This window comes from Ixodes scapularis, unplaced genomic scaffold (genome assembly GCF_016920785.2).
Source record: "Ixodes scapularis isolate PalLabHiFi unplaced genomic scaffold, ASM1692078v2 PGA_scaffold1__304_contigs__length_218370807, whole genome shotgun sequence".
Taxonomy (NCBI): Eukaryota; Metazoa; Arthropoda; class Arachnida; order Ixodida; family Ixodidae; genus Ixodes; species Ixodes scapularis.
This window is the reverse complement of record NW_024609846.1, coordinates 113,070,010-113,087,274: the sequence shown is the minus strand read 5'-3', so window position 1 is coordinate 113,087,274 and position 17,265 is coordinate 113,070,010. Positions and strand designations below refer to the sequence as shown.

General features: G+C 46.1%; 1 protein-coding gene across 2 annotated transcripts in view; it reads left to right on the top strand.

Moving 5' to 3' along the window:
- LOC8043339 (solute carrier family 2, facilitated glucose transporter member 1) overlaps positions 1-16,410 on the top strand; it is a 123,638-nt gene extending 107,228 nt beyond the window's left edge. For both annotated transcript variants that reach the window (XM_002416222.4, XM_029970436.4), the window contains exons 2-8: positions 1,762-2,088; positions 4,859-5,284; positions 6,552-6,650; positions 8,233-8,445; positions 9,243-9,318; positions 10,905-11,032; positions 12,537-16,410. In XM_002416222.4, the coding sequence (XP_002416267.2) occupies positions 1,762-2,088; positions 4,859-5,284; positions 6,552-6,650; positions 8,233-8,445; positions 9,243-9,318; positions 10,905-11,032; positions 12,537-12,680 (1,413 nt within the window). In that variant the 3' untranslated portion in view covers positions 12,681-16,410. The remainder of the gene's footprint in view (positions 1-1,761; positions 2,089-4,858; positions 5,285-6,551; positions 6,651-8,232; positions 8,446-9,242; positions 9,319-10,904; positions 11,033-12,536) is intronic.
- Positions 16,411-17,265: the final 855 nt, after the last annotated feature.

Here is a 17,265-nt window from a genome sequence, read left to right as displayed (position 1 = left end):
TTGATTTCCCAAGGACTGCTCATTTTGAATTCAGGGACATATTATTTATCACATTTTTCTTCACGGGGTATTTAACCTACTGTTTTTGTTGGTGGTTACTAATAATTTTTATCTGATCACTATAAAAAAAAATCCCAAAATGTTATCCTCGAGCAGGATAAAATATATCGGCTTGCCACGATTCATTCATACACCGAGAGCATCGAAGCTGCTCTAGTTAGGCACTATGGCATCCGTCACCTGAAATTGTTTGTAATCGTAAATACACAGCCAACCTAAATATCTTACTATTATATCTTTGTTTTTGTGTGTGGAAGTAAAGTTATTTATTTTACTCTAGATGTAAAATATACCGGAAGGTACAACTTCACACTGCATCATCTTTTCTCAAATCATTAGTCTCTAATATGATACCACTTTGTACGCTTATGTAAAATGCTGTATATAGTCTCTCCTCCCTTTTACTGTGTGACCGATCGCTCTTTTTATCAATGACCTCATCTGAATAAATGTACATAAAAGATTTGTGCAAGTTTCATGAAACTGGAACTCAGAGTCACTTCTTGTATAGGACACTGCTAAGTGTAGGCTTTGAAAAAGGACCCTACATTGGGGAGTTGTTTCTTCTTTCACAGTGCAATGATGCAACATGTTTTAATAGAAATGAATGCCGAAATAGAGTATAACAGGGTACCCAAATTTTAAAAAAATCGAAGGTGGTGTTTTTTTTTTATTCGCATTGGAATTTTTCTTTGATTTTTTTTCCCATGTTTGCCTAAATATATTGTAACTATTGTGTCACTCAGATACCTTATATATTTTTAAATATTAGCTATATATTAGTAAAATAATGTCTGCAAGTTATGTAATAATGATTAAATTATTTCATGAGATACAGATTTCCAAAGTTTGCCATTTGTCGTTCGAGCAGGCATGTTTGGCAATTTTTAGAAAACTAAATAAAATTTTAATAAATATTATTACTTTATATTACAAGCAAGTTGTACCCATAGTTTGTTTGTAAAAAGTTTGAAAATTCTCCTAATTTTATTGTTTTAATTATTCACTTTCAAACTTGCCCGCTCCATCAGTGCGCGTTATTGCAACTGTCCACCTCTCCCTGCCTTACGATTTTTCTTGTCTCCAAATTTTTTTTTTCTGGTCAAAACTAAGTGTGGATTCGTTTATACCAGACACTAGACAATGTCATATAAAAACATCAGTTGATTTAAAAATGTCGACCAGCCACCCTTTGGTCGATCTTATCTGAAATCACCCACCTACACCGATATCTCTAAAAAATCGCCGTATTTGTGGAAAAAAAGTGCGCGATTGAACACGGCCGACGAGACAATGCCACGTCGCGAATCTCGTTCCCTTTCCTCCTCGCTACGTCCCGCCGAGCTGGTGGACCGAAGCGAGGAGGAGAGAAGCGAGGCCGCTTCCCCTCATTCTTAAATTTTCCAGCAGGACAATAACGTCAAAGATTCGCTTTATCGCGCCCTTCTTTTCCAAAAAGAACTGGCATCTGTTTGAGATATCGATATATGAGTGATGCTTTGGAGTTCGTAGTGTGCAGGTCAACGCTTTTGCGGCCTTATTTCGCGGAATCCAAATTTCGGCTCAGTATCCCTTTCTAGTCGCTAGGGACGCGACGGTTAAATCTTTTTCCCCACGTATAATATTGCCCCTGAGCTCTTTTAAAGCACACCGATAAAGTTGAATATATTTTTAAACCCATCCTCTTGTGTGTCCACGCAGGGTCTGACGCGGCACCTGGTGTTCGCCATCGCGGCGGCGGCCCTGGGTTCGGCCTTTCAGCACGGCTACAACACGGGCGTGGTGAACGCGCCCCAATTGCTCGTTGAAGAGTTCATCAACGACACGTACAACCACCGGTTCGAGGAGAGCGCGGGCGAAGGCACCGTCAGGTTCATCTTCAGCATCTTCGTGGCCATCTTCTGCGTGGGCGGCATGATCGGCGGTCTGCTCACGGCCTTCGTGGCCGAGCGCTTCGGCCGCAAGGGGGGTCTCCTCCTCAATAACATCAACGTGCTGCTCGCAGCCGTCTTGATGGGCAGTTCCAAGGTGACTAGCAGCCGTCCGACACGCCAAGGCAGACTCTATTATTTTCTTTTTGAAGTCTTTAAACAAAAGCTTTCTCAACGCGCTTTGTTTTTGACATTTCCAAAATTTGTGGTACCAACAATTATCGATTTCGAAAGTTTACTAGGTACATCTTGAAACCAGGGTTTCAATTTAAATGAACTGCGTCTTGGGTTCTGTGTATTTTTTTCCTATTTATTATCATGACGACAATATTTATTGTAATTATGAGGAATGACCGACAGAAATGTGAGCTTGAGTGTGTTGTCTCATACTGCACTGCTCTCGAGTGCTCGATCTACTGTTATAAAAAGGGGTGTATCTCGAAACAACCCATTCTTATTTGAACCCTTCTCGTTTGAACCCATTCGCAAAATGTCCTTCTCGTTTTAACCTTTCGCGTTTCGACCCTTTCTCATTTATACCCGTCTCATTTGAACCCATTCTCATTTGAACCCTTCTCGTCTGAACCTATTCGCAAAATGCCCTTGGCGTTTTAACCTTTCGCGTTTCGACCCTTTCTCATTTGAACCCGTTGTCATTTGAACACCGTGGTGAGGTATAGAAAGAAGGAAAAACAGTTGAGGATGAAGGCTGAAGATGAAGCGAAGCGGCACCATCTCTTGCATAGCACATGAAACAATTTTCCTTATGCCTGCGTGCCACCCCGAGTCTGTTGACGTAGCTGCGTGGTCACATGGTGACGTGGTTTCAAAAGTGCTAGCGCAGATTCGGTACTTCATTTCTCTTCTATCGCTGTATGTCGTTAAGATGTCGTCGTTTGGAGCGGATGGATCATTGTGCTGGTCGTGTGTTATTGCTTGTAATGGCCAATTCGGATGGTCATTTTCTCTGAAAAAAAGTTTTCCCATATCCTCGGCAAGGGCGTTCGCGTGGTCAAAGGCTGGCGGGTGCAAGCTTTTCGGGTTGCGCTTCTCAGGCGTGTACCGGCAATTTACCAGCAGAAGTTTTCCCGAGCTCCAAGAGTTCGCGGGCAGCTTGTCTGCCAGACTGTATCCGGTATCGTCACATCCGAATCGGGATAGGGAACCAAACGAAACAATGCTCGCTGAGGCGACAAATAGCGGGTTCGAGTGGCAAACGAAGCCATCGAGACAGGCACCCTTTTGTGCTCTGAGACAAGATAGCAAAAACAACGAAGAGAAAGATAATTTATGTTTCAAGGAAAGTCAACATTTTTGGAAGAATTTATCCAGCCTGAGCAAGGTATGTTTGCTCTGTGACACGGGCTGCATCATACATCACTTTATTTTACAACTCTGTAATAACAAGCTATTACACCGCTGAAAAAAAAAGTATGCATAGTGATGCAGTTTGAAACTTGAACACGCATTACAATTTCAAGGAGGGTGGGTGCAATGAGAAGACTGAGGATTCCAAAAAAAGTACTGAGAGAGTTTTAGTAGATCCTTTCGATAGCCCCGATAAAGATACTATGCATGCGCAAGGGAGGCGGTGGCGGAGTATCGGGTATCGTTATCGGAGTCATGGGAACGATCTACAATAACTCTCTACTTACAGTAAACAGACATGGAAAGCGACGCTGGCAAGCCTCCGTGGCAACAGTTAATCGAAAATCCAAACGAAGTTTATTGAAATTTGACGCGCGTGCGGCCAGCACCACACTGATTTATACATCTGCCCTTCCATTGATTTTATATTTTAATATTCTGTCAGCTGTACAAACTGTGGCAATGCCAATATTTTGAAAAGTTTTGTGAAACCGCTTCTGTTTACACACATCTCAAAGAGTCGTAATTTATGTTGTTGGCGTATGCAGCGTGCTCATGGTACCATAGAATGATCGAAGAAGAAGTTAACAGAGTTCACTCGCCACCCAGTCAAATAAAAACGCCAGTTGATTGTGCTTCGCATTCGGGTTGAGACGTGATGCGCCGCTGGCGCGTTTTTGGTCGCCGGTGCCACAGGCAAGGGCTCGAAGGCAATTAATTACCCGAATTCGCCATAAATACCACAGAAAGATTGCGAGATCATGATGTTGGATTAATTTGGGTTCGAAATGAGAGAGGTTAAAATGATAAAAGTCTTTCTGACAATGGTCAACACCGGAAAGTATGTTTTGAGAAAATTTGAAATGAGAAAGGTTAAAATAAGAAAAGTCGTTTTGAGAAGGGTCAAAACCCGAAAGTTTGTTTTGAGAACGGTTTAAATGAGAAAGGGAGAAACGCGAAAGTTGTTTTGCGCTGGGTTGAAATGAGAAGGTAAAAACGAGAAGGTAGAAATGCGAATGGGTTCAAATGAGAACCACCCATAAAAAGTGAATTACTCTATACAATGCATTTTCTTAATCTCGGCGTTTTGACGGTTCTCTTGAAGCCTGCGTAGCAAGTAAATAGTAAACAAACAACAATAACAGTATCGAACACACGCAAGGCAGAGGCACGAGTTCTGAAAACTCGAAGCTGGTTTTACCATTGTAGCTACCCCACTACGATGCGGGGCTTCAAGGGAAACTAGAACGGGACCTCGAAGGCACGCAGCAGCTGTGACCGGCGTTCGCCAAAAGACCATTGCGGCCTTAGAGAAAATGTTACAAAACGAAATCATAACGAAACGACAAGGTAGTACTTTTTGGATCAAGGTTTTCATAACCAGGTTCGGGCAAACTTAGCCCACATTAAGGCGTTGTCCGCGATCTCTCCTCTATTCTTAGCATTTCCTCGGTATCGTAGTCGTTCCGTCGTAACGCTCCGTGCGACAACCTTCGCAGGCTGCCCGATCGTACGAGATGCTCATCCTGGGCCGCTTCTTCGTGGGCCTCAACTCTGGCCTGAACGCCGGCCTGGCGCCCATGTACCTGACGGAGATCTCGCCGCTGCACCTTCGGGGCGCCGTGGGCACCATCTACCAGCTGGTGGTGACCGTGTCCATCCTGGCCAGCCAGATCCTGGGCATGCCCTCGGTGCTGGGCACGACGGACCGCTGGCCCTACTTGTTCGCCATGACCATCGTTCCGAGCGTCTTCATGTTGGCCACCCTGCCGCTTTGCCCGGAATCGCCTAAGTACGTGCTAATCAACCAGGGCAGGGACGTGGCCGCCCAGCAGGCCCTCACCTGGCTCCGCGGGACCATCGAGGTACACGACGAGATGGACGAGATGCGGGCCGAGTACGAGGCCATCAAACTCGTGCCTAGGGTGAGTGAACCTCCTCTTAGGGGTCCCAAGCCCCTGAAATATTTCACTGAGGCGGCTTGGTTGAAACAAAAAAATAAACGCGAAGCACAGTTGAGACAGCTTGAAATTTGTTGTACGGGTCAGTCTGTCTGGTTTCAGATGACGTCGTATAGGGTCCGATATCGGTCAGTGCGAGAGCGAGAGTCAGATCGAATATGCCTCGCGGAAATAGCGATTGTAGCGTTCGTAGACCGTTCATCTGCTAACGCGAGCGAAGAACGCGGTTCATCTTCTACGAAGCGACCTTCATAGGCAGAAATAAAACAAGAAAGCGCCATACTTCGTCTGCTAGCAGATCGGGAAAAATTCGATCGTCTGTTATGAACCGAGCGCCACGGCGAAATGAGTGGACGCAGGCTGAAATTGGTGATCGTCTGGTAATTGACGTTGAAAAGCCATTGGCAACTCGCGGTTGGTGTACAAATCTAAAGTTGTTCTGCTGCGGTACACAAGCTGATATTGATCGGTGGATGAAGTACTAAGGACAAGTACACCAGAGGCCGTGAGACCTTTTTCGCTATTTGTGTGTTGGTGAGACGTTCTCATCCAAATGTTTGGGCCGATTGTGAACTCGCGAATGGGTCAAAAATGTCTCATAATTTGATTACGCGCGAGCTGTAGCGCCACATCCAATTAGGAGCCGAGAACGCTCTCGCTCTCACCTTGACCAAACTTTGACCCCATGAAAAAGAAAATTTGACCACGAGTGGTTCCCGCCCCGAGGTCTTTCGCGTGCATCGCCCAGTTGTACAGCTCATATCCTCCGACCACACAGTTAGCTTCCATTCCACGTACTGATAATCTGAAGTCATACTGCCGTTCGTGCATTTGATAGGACTGAGCAGAACTGCTTGTGATATGAAAAAGGCACCCCCAACGATAGTTTCCAACAGTAGAATTGGAGCAGAGCAGTTTGAAGGCTGCATTACGCGTGTGCCCGTGGGATAGCCTCTACGACTGAATTGAGGCTGTCTCAAACACAGTACTTTAAGCTCGTTTTGAGCAAACTTCTCGCTTTCTGCAGTGTTATAGGACTCATTCGCTAGGCTGGTCTCACTGGGCATTATTTCCGCCGTTGGACGTTTTGGTGCAGGAATATTTCTATTTTCATTATAAAGAACAATCATTCATACATGTGTCGTTCTGTGTTTGTCTCTTGTCCGTATCCCTAGTCTCGGGTTTACAACTATGCTGGAACGATATGGTTGACTCACTTGCTTTCCGACAGGTCACGCTTTACGAGATGATGCACAACCTGACACTACGCATCCCTCTCGTCATCTCTATCATGGTGATGCTGTCGCAGCAATTGTCCGGAATCAACGCGGTAGGTCTTGTTCACCTTCTGGCATAAAAACCTTTCTGTTGTACATAAATTCAGCTACATAAAAAAGACAACACATTTCAGTGGAAGACCAGCTTAATAAACAGGCGAGCCGGTTAACGTTACGCATGTCTAGACGCGTGTCTGTGTTTCTCCCTTGTTTTTTGAAGCGTGTGTGCTTGTCTCTTGTCTCCTTAACGTCCGTCGCCAGTAACCAAATGAAAAATCATGCTCTTTATTGCGCCAAGCGCAAAGGATCGAGTTTTGAGGTCCTTTAAGTCAGAGGCAGACGACGCTACGAGCTAATCAGACCAATCATGCAGAGTCAAAAAGCGCAAGTCATTTGATATTTTCTGTTTATGATTGATTTAGCGATGATAGAACACGTACATAAATACGAAGAACACCATGATAGGGCGTTTTTGACGCTCTCTCTGATTGGCCCTGTCAGCTCGTAGTGTCGGTTGCGCCTGGACTTAATGTGAAATTAAGCACAGTCGGCGCCTGGTCTGTGTGTCTCTTCCTCTGGTTCGAATTCCTTTTGCGTTCTTTTCTCGCTTCATATGGGAATTCTGCACGGACCTACACTCTAAAAAAAAGCCGGTGAGTTTGCTTTCCCGCATAACACTCGGACAGCCAATCACAGCAACTTACGGAGGCAGCTCAGCGAATGACAATGCCGAAACATATGTTTGGACCAAAAAACGCAGTCTGAGTTGTGACATTAAGCAATGCAAGTGTGACGTTTTGCACTGCTTAATGTCACAACTCAGACTGCGTTTTTTGGTCTAAACAGGTGTTTCGGCATCGTCATTCGCTGAGCTGCCTCCGTAAGTTGCGCTGATTGGTTCTCCGAGTTTTGTGCGTGAAAGTAGACGCACAGACATTTTTTAGAGTGTAGCTTGATGCGTGCTCGTGTTGGGGCTGGTCGCACTGTGGCAAGGTCATGGGAGACAGTGTCAGCAACAAAGCGCAGGTGTTGGTTTCGCGCCATAGCGCGCGCGACCAATTGGTGTTGCGCCTCGCGGAGGCCTGGTGTGGGCAGGATGAGGATTACGCAGCCTACCCCCCCCTCCCCCAATCCTCTTTCCACTGCGTAATAAGAGGTGCTGCTCAGTAGGGTAGGAACTACGTATTAGTATACTTCAGCGCGAATTTTCTGCCTTCGCTAACGCTTCGTCACACGCTCAGCCAATGACCGGTAGGAGACAAAAGAATGCGCACTGGGGGGCTATGTTGCGCTTTTTGTACTCCCAGGAGACTAGGGAGAGGGAAGTGACGTCAACAGCGCAGCAAATGCAGATTGGATGTTGATTTTGTTTTCTTCTGTCAACATCCAATCTGCGTTTGTTCTAGTCGTTGACGTCACTTCCCTCTTCCAAGTCTCCTGGGAGTACAAAAAGCGCAACATAGCACCCCTGGAGGCTGAGGTTCTACTGAGTTCTTAACTGTCGCCGACTATAGCAGGCGCGGAGGCATTTCGAAGCACAGCTCGTTAAGAAGCCTATGAAGCGATATCGCACCTCCATTGCATCTGGCAGAATGTGTAAGCAAGGCAGTGTTGTTGTTGTTGCTGCGTCTGCAGGCCATTTTCTTCTCGACGGACATATTCCGCTCGGCGGGACTGACCCCGGACGTTGCGATGCAAGCCACCCTGGGCATGGGCGCCGTCAACGTGCTCATGACCCTCGTCTCGCTCGTCCTGGTCGAGAGGGCCGGCCGACGGACGCTCCACCTGGTCGGTCTCGGCGGCATGGCTGTCATCACGGTCATCCTCACGCTCTGTCTAGCACTCCAGGTAAGCGCCTTCCTGGTCAAGTCTCGGGAAATTCGCAGAGACGCGAATAGTACTTGTATATGCTGCTTACGCACTTATTTCTGGGCACCGCTTATGCTTTGTTTCAAGAAATAATTCGAGGTCTCGAAGGTGTGAGTAGAACCAATGGGTATGTTAAAGCATCAAATGTTTTTGCAAGGTATGATTCGTATTACCCGAATTATTCTTGCCCTATAAGAAGAAAAGGAATCTATATGGATCGTATTCGGCCGATAATATCATATGAAAATACAATAACATATATTTTTTTTTGTTTTGTTTTCAAAGAACACATTTAATGTTTAGATTTGGTGGCCTGCCATACTTTACCTGCCAGATGACACGCATATATTTTGTTTTCTTTCACCTATCATTCATTCGTTTTTGCAATCGGCAATATTTTAATTAAATAGATGTCGCGCGTCACCGGCAATATTGTGCGGTTTATTTGCACAATACGTGGTTAAGATAAGGGAGATTGTCTCGAATCACTTAGGCTTGTGCAGTCAAAATACTATTTTTTTGTGTTTGTGTGTGGATTTTTGAATGACATTATGGGACATGGGTCGTATGGCTGAATGATTTTGTCGGAGAAGGCTAGAAGTTAAATGAAACGAGACATGTTCCGCATTTAAAACGAACGAAGCAATGAAGGAACCGACTCGCAATGTGCGGGAAATTTGGCTAAACTTGCGCGCCTTCAGTCGCTTTCCCTGTGCTCAAAAGTAATGTCTGCGATGGTGACTAAGGTTCCACCTCTTTTTCCTCGTGCTCCGCAGGAGAGTGTGCCGTGGCTGTCGTACGTCAGCATCGTGGCTGTCATCGGATTTGTCGTCATGTTCGCCACTGGGCCAGGTGAGAGCTCACATTTGCGTCCTCCATAGAACAATTCCAAAATAACAATCGGGTATTAGTTGTGCCTTTCGGGAACGTGGGCCGTTCTCGAATTGACTCTGTTGCGTATGCTTGCTACGCGCGTGTTCTGATATATGGTCATTGACAGCCAAAGAAGCGTAAGGCGTGCCTAGTTGTGTTCACGCTTCGTGATTGGTTCTTCGACGTTCTGGCGAACTAATGCCATTTCCGATTGGCTGCAGAGAGATAATCAGATGTCTCGCCACTCCCCGCCCTTTTCTTAGGATGTGCGGGACTACAGGTTAGGACTACGCTGCTCACAGCTGCTGCAGGACTGTATAGTATACTTTGTCGCTCTGCAGTACCAGTTGAAGCGCACGGCCGAGTATATAGTTCAAATACATACTTTGGGGGCATCTTTGGCGATGCCGGTACGATTTTATTACATAAGCAGCTGTAGAAGCACTTCCTGTCGGAAGATCGCCTGTATTCTATCGGAATCGACCTGGGAACGATGATAGGGTGTTAATACTTTGTTTGTTACTGAAACACAATGTGCAGAAACTAAACTACCCCCCCCCCCCCCCAAAAAAAAAAAGAAAAACAATTCTAATTGAGGTTTTTAATTTTTTTTATTTTAATTTTGCACAAAAACTTTTGGCCGAGAGTGGGATGTTGAGAGTTGTTTTTGTTCTATTTTCCATGGTCACGTGCGGTATAGACGAAGTGCGCAATTTATTTTCGATGTTTTCGCCATCTAAGGCGCGTTCTCGTACTTAAAAGTAATAAAACTTGCGAAACGTAAGTTCCATTACCATAAAATAGAAAATACGCGTTGGCTTAAAGAACCTCGAGGTTCTGGGCTACTATAAACCGTTATTAATTTGTCACTGCGTGTCATGCTATTGATTTGGTGTTTGGAAAAAGTCGCTTTATTATTCCATAAAACGTTCAGACATTTCACTTTGTGAAAGATATTTGGAGGTGTCAAGAGGCTTCAGCCTTAACGTTGTTATGCTTCTCAACTTGGTATAGAGAGGTGCGCTGTATAAGCAGAAAACAGCTTGATTGGACTCGAGAGTTCTGCAGCAATGCTCAATTTTCAAGTGATCTTTTTTATATATGACAGTCTGTTTTCAGTTTTTGTTTATGAAGTGGTTATGGCGTTGTCTGTCGTCTGTGTTTTGTTGGTCTGTTTGCTGCACCTTTTCTGTGGGTATCGTGATATTCAAAATTAAAAAGAAAGAAAAAAAAAGATCTATTGTTTACGCAGTAGCCATTCCGTGTCAGATTATAGATTTTCATTTACCAAAAGGAAATGAGGACGTTGTCGGTTTTAAAATATTCTACATTTTATTTTTAATTGGTTCCGTTCGATCCACGTAAAGGACCCCTGGCTAGACGTGATACTGCGCTGTATAAATTTCTTACGTACAGCGAGGGCACCAGACGCCCTTTGGGGCTGACTCACTTCCCGCCGTCCAAACACGCGACACAATTTTCGTGGGCTTCACGATAGAGGTGGCAAACGTCGGAGACTGTCGTGTTCGTGACGACCCGGTCCTCGCCCTCTTTCGTCCAACCAGGCTCCATTCCTTGGTTCCTGGTGGGCGAGCTGTTCGGCCAGGGTGCACGGCCCTTGGCCACCAGCATCGCGGTGGGCGTCAACTGGAGCGCCAACTTCGTCGTGGGTGTGGGCTTTCTTCCGCTCACGGTGAGTATACCGTATGCCAACTGGAAGAGCTCGATGCACTTGACTGAACAATGAGAAGAACCATAAAGCCGCGACCACACTGCTTACAGACGCCCTGCAGACACTAGGGAGTTTCAGGGAACCGTTTTTGCCCATCCCATAGGGTACGATGGGCGCTCCGGGACGCATTGCGCATTCACTAGGGAGTTTTAGTAGACCGTGTTTCCCCTTCCTCTAAACCTACGCTACGACGAAACCGCCACTGCGCCTGCGCGCTTATGGCCATGGCGGTAGAGTTCCGGGTAGCGGAGGGGCTTAGCGGAGGGGGAAACACGGTCTATTAAAACTCGCTACTACCGCAGAACACTCGCATATGCGCAGTTTGTACCGGAGGGCCCACCCTACCGTACCGGGTGTGCCAAAACGGTCCCCTAAAGCTCGAAATACCGGATTATGTTTCTTTTGCTCCTTCGGAAAGCTGTTCCACATTGGGGAGTTGTAGTAGATCGTTTCTCTCCTCCGCTACGGTATCCCCGAAGAAAACGCCGCAGCTGCGCATGCGCGCCGCCAGCCTTGTCTGCATAGTTCAAGGTCTTGTGGCGGATTACGGAGCGCTATCCGGGTGCTTAGCGGGCTGCGAAAACGGTCTACTACAATTCCCTATTATCGTAATGCGCCCGCGGAACCGAACTGGGGCACTGGCAGTGCACGAGCACGATCATCGCCGGCTTGGGTTCGGGGACTCGGTGCGTCGGTACGGATTGGAGTTCGAGTCTCTGACCTCTGACTATTTAAATTAGTCACTGGAGAGCGCGTAGCAGAACTTATTCTTAAATCTGGCAACTGCACTATTCTAACGGACTAAATATTTTTTTTTTTTTTAAATTTGAATATGTCGGCTGAGAGTAATATTTAAAAAGGCTAATTAATTCGTTAAATAGGTCGTTACGTTCTTGCTTTGATGTCTACCGGATCCGCTAGCCTTATCCACAAAAAAACAAAAAAACATCTTTAGTAATTGCAGTTAAAAAAACAAAAAAGACCCTTAAACCTTTTCGTATACACAAGTGAATATAACTCGAAGACCGTCCTTCCGCACTCATGCTTAACGGAATGTACGTGTAGCATCGCCGGCATTGTCATTATCGTATTTATTCTTCGAGGCATACCGAGTACACCCTATCGTCTTAACCACATTGCGCAATGTTTCCTACTACTGCCGCTGTTGATATGAAGGTGCATCCTACCGCCGTGCATTGGCGCAAGCCTTACCGCGTGATTAAATCTACACAGCCGAGGTGAGAAGTCGTCCTGTACGGTCTCATATTGCACTGTTACGCGAGGATGCCTCGCTGCAGAAGCTGACGCACCCATAGAGGATTCAACGGGTTGTCTAAGAGTTACAATCTATGGATCACGCGCGGCCGCAGCACCATGATGATGGTGCTTCTTTCGCTTCCTCATGCTGTGCCTTTCAGATGACTCCGTGTTACTATATCTTGGTCCGCTTTGGTGTCTATTGCAGGGCGTGCTGTATCACTACACCTTCCTCATTTTTACGGCGCTGCTGCTCTTCTTCTGGGTCTTCACGTACTACTTCGTGCCGGAGACGAAAAACAAGAGCGTGGAAGAGATCTCGGCCCTGTTCCGGCAACGGGCCTACCACTGAGCTCCCAACGGCCGGCCAGTTCGGCCGTCGTCTAGCGCAATAGCCAGCCGTCGCGCCCCCCTGCGAGCGACGGTCCAATAACCGGGATCCGGTGCCGTGCAATAAGCGCGCCCCGCACCGGCCAACGCAATCTACGTCATCCCCACCGCGCCCAGGTGCATCGTCGTCTCGAATCTCAACAGCGGTCGAAGTGGCGTTGTCCCTTAGATAAGATCCTTCGCACCGTTTATTTTATTTCGTTTTGGTGCAGCTAGGAAGTGTCATGGAAGATGTGCATTCGTGGACAGACGAGAGTGGAATGCACGAACGCCGTTGTTTCTCTAGCTCGCTGATGGCGTCACTCAGTGGCTGCATGTGTACGTGGAGTTTGCATGAGTTTTTATATCTTTCTTTAACACTTGTTTCACAAGCACACATTTTACTTTATGTTTCAAAGTAGCTTCTAGTAGGAATGGCGGAGCGCCTTTATCGCGTTGAACCTATCTTTGTCCGCGAATTGTGGTTTGGGAGTTGTTCGCACGTCATCAAGGAAGAGTGTGGTAGCTAAAGGACAATGTCGGCAATCGTTGTCTGTGTGTATGGGATTCTTGTGAGAACTTGTAGAAACGCTCCCAAAGCTGTGAGAAAGGAGAAAAAAACACATATGGAACAGCCTGCTGAAACGTTACGTCCATGCTTCGTATATCGGCATGCTTTAGCTGTTTTTTTTTTCTCTTCTTTTTTAACTCGCGCATTATATTTACACTTGTTGTTTTAGGGCGCGGCGCTACTTCGCTCTTGTCATTTATCTAGGAACTTTTTTAACTGTTATTTCGGTCATTGCCGTTCTTAACGTCGTTTTCTTTCTTTTTTAGGAATTTCTCATTTTCCATTGGGGTACGGAAGCGCGAGAACAAACAGGACCACAGTCGCTGGAAGTCTGTGATCACTCTTTGATAGAGAGCGAGGAAGAATGTAGTTAATAGGCCTCGTAGCTGAGGCGTCGAGTCGAGCCTGTTGGTAGCTAGAGGCGCGTCAACGAACAAATTTATTTGTTGTCCGTAACCTTTGCCACCCTTCAGATAGCGGGCAGAGTTGATGCGCACACACTGTCCCCACTATTCGTAGGCACGACTGAGAAATATACGTGTCGTCGTGTATCAACTCCGTCGTTCGTTTTTGCTGAAATAGTCTCGGGAGAAAGAGCGCGCGTAACGGTGTGTGGATTGTTCAGTGTTGTACTGAATGATGTGAGAGCTTCGCAGGACTTGTCGTAGTGGCTTCTGCCACGTTGGTACGCGTCCCTCGCACCACTGAGATTACTCGGCTGGGCCTGCGGCCTACTACTTACGTTGCATGTCGAGATATTTTCGTTTGCTTTGATGCTCTCAGCGAAACCGAACTTGTTGGGTGGGCAAGGTTACTACCTCGCATTTCCTTCCGAAATACGAAGTGTGAGCTGCAGGAATTGTGGACAAATTTCTAATGTCTTGTTTCGGCGGATTGCGACAGCAAGACGGTGGTACTGGCGTCGGATGGACTCGTAATCCCTCAGAGAGTGAATCTGGAGGTGACTAAGGAAAGGAACAATTGTGTTTTGTGGATGGTGCTCATTTTGAATGTAGTCGACTTTAGCAGAATGGAAACAGGCGTGCATAATAATGTTGGTGCAAGATTGCATGACCTAGGTTACGCGAAATGTCTCATCAGACAAGTTTGGTTTTCTCCAGCATAGTGATGAGCGCAGTGTCAAACAGGGGGTGCTATGTTTACCCTAGGAAACCGGGAAATGTCAGTGAAAGGGAGGCCACTGTTTTTTTGCGAATAGTGATTTGAACATCGACACTCCGCATCCCGAGTGGAGGAAAGCAAAACCGGCGCCCCTCTGACCTTTCCAACCTGGTGGCGCAAACGTAGCACCTCAAAGAAAACGGATGGACCGGCGCGCTATATGGTCGCGCAAAAGACAAAAGTAAAAAAAAAAAAAAAAAAGAGTCGAAAGTTGTACAAATTGTTCCCATGCTATTTATTCGCGTGAATGCTGTGTCGCGGGTAGACAGGAATACTCCTTCGTGGCGTTCACAGGGAGACTGTAGTCCCCAACCTTGTGATGATCCCCCTTTGTAAACCTTGTCCTTTTTTTTTCGTTTTGAAGACGCCCATTGTACATTAGAAACGTAATAAGAAAATCTTGTACATTGTTGTTCCAGTGTGTCGGCATAGCCGTGTGATTCCCGTACCCTGTCGCCTGCATCGCAGTGTTAAAGGAAAACGCACTGCGGTTCTCCACTTGCATAAAGCTTGTTGTGTGTGTGTATGTGTGTGAAAGCCACGATGTAGGTGAGGTGGTTTGTGACTCCGACGCTCCAACGCAACTTAAGCATAAAACAGAAGGGACAAAGAGTGAAGGACAATGTTTAGCTGCTTTCTGTTAAAGTTACCATAATTTATGGCAAGTTTGAGATTAACTTCCTCCGAAGGTGTCTTTCAGAGCAATGCGTCACGTGCCATTCATTACCTTTTGCTATAATTCGTGGAAAGATTTGTAATTCTCCGGCATGTTTTTACCCAATCTTCGGCGCATGTCATGTGCCTGTGCAGCCAAAGTGCTCTTGAGCCTTAAAATTGAGGAACTGAAGCATGTGACGTACTATCAAAACACAAGGTCCGTAGTGCAATATCTAGAAATACGTAAAAAGAAAAGAAAAAAAAGTTTGATTATGTACAAAATATATAAAAGGGTGGGAGAGGTCGCGACAGCAGAATCGAAAGGTTTGTTGTCGCTGGTTTCGCGTATGGAACAGATTTCTATTGAAAGTGGCGCCATGTTAAACTTGCGGTCAGTCAAACCTCAGTTTAGAGATGTTGCTAGCAGGTGACACAATTCGCGCGCCCGAAGAAAAAAAATTTTAATATGATAATATGCAATGAAACAAAACAATACTCATAAGTTACAGCTTGGTATAAAGCATGTTGAACATTGCTTTGCTTTATATCTCTTAAAATTGCACAGACGTGCCAAAATTGGGTTCCTCTTCAACGTGTCCTGTCATTTTCAGCAAGCCAATAACGCTTGTGCAGTAAACCAATATAAAAAAAAAAAACAAGCGAGCAAGCGAAATATTAACAATTTTTTGATTGCTCGCGAGAGAAATAAAAGGCAGAAAAATTGTGGTTACTGTTCGGAACACAAAGCTGCCCAATTTCGTCCTCCTCACTTCACTCGTCCGGTGCTTATCGGGTTTTCCTCCTCTTCGCAACATTATGTTCTCTTGAATCTGTTCTCACCATATCTATCGCGTCATAAGCAGGAACATTCCTGTAAGCAGGTTGTGCAGCTAACCGTTAAAAGCGTTGTGCACCTCATTGCGTTTCCGTTTCGCATGCTTCGCTGTTGATCGACTGACTGGTGGCGTCACCCGCATAGTGCATCTTCCAGCTAGGGCTTTATAGATGTGGGGAAAAGGCAGTGAAAATAGTGGAGAAAGGAAGATCATATTTTTGGAAGATCTTCGATCAGGCGACAGGCGTTCACGGAGTATGTACATAGAAACCGGGCAGCATTTATTTTTGAGAACATGATTGATTAGGACAGCTATACGGATGCGCTAGGGAGCCGGGCATCATGTGGCTGGGGGAGTAATCCCTTCGCCGTAGCCGGTGTCCTCGCACGGGGATCATGCTGTTTACACTGTTGAAAGTAGTTGTATATACGTTGCGGTAATAAAAAGAAACGAAAACGTGCACTGTACTGCGGTTCCAGCTCTCTTTACTTGCATGCTGTGTACGCGCCACGCGGATTGGTTGTGGCAGGTATGGGATTGGTGTCCGGGGGTGATGAATGTGGCGTCGTCGATATGACATTTTCTAATTGACCGAGGAGCCAATGAGGTACCGTCGTGTCGACAATGCAAGAACCACGGTCACTTGTCCGCGGCTAACCCTTGCGTTCTTCGACCGTGAGCAGTAGTAGACAGCTATAGCATGATCGAGCGTTTGAACGAAGTTCCAACCTGATGAATAAAAGGAAAGGGAAGACCATGCTTTGTTCTGTCCTCGTTCTGTTTGTCTCCTTTCTTTTATTCCTGTGCCTTTCCTGCAGGCGTCTATCCCAACCTGACCTTTCTACCTTCATTGACGCTGTAGCTTCATATTGATTACAGAGTTCGAGCATTGCATGTACCCCAAAGAATTAGGCGATCTGACTACTTAAGCGCTTAATGGCAGAAAGTTTTCCCATAATACCTATAGCTAGGTTCAGGGGTGACACACGCGGATATGACAGCGAAGTCCTAATCTCGTATTTGAACTACGGCAGCTACGGTAACCGTGCAAATGCTCACCGACTAGAAGCACACCAGACAAAAGCTCACGCGTTTTTTCACAGACTCGGACCAAAAGCTTCCCTATTTTTTTTTTTTTTTTTTTTTTTGCTACCCGGGCGAAACACGGGTTGGGATGAAGTGCGGACGCGATGGATATTGAACCATTTTCAGAGGTCTGGTACGCCATCCCATGCAGAGGTGTCGACACATAAGCCATAACAGGCAAAGGAGCAACGATTTGGGACTAAAATTTAGGTCTCCGAAACTGAGTAGGGCTGATA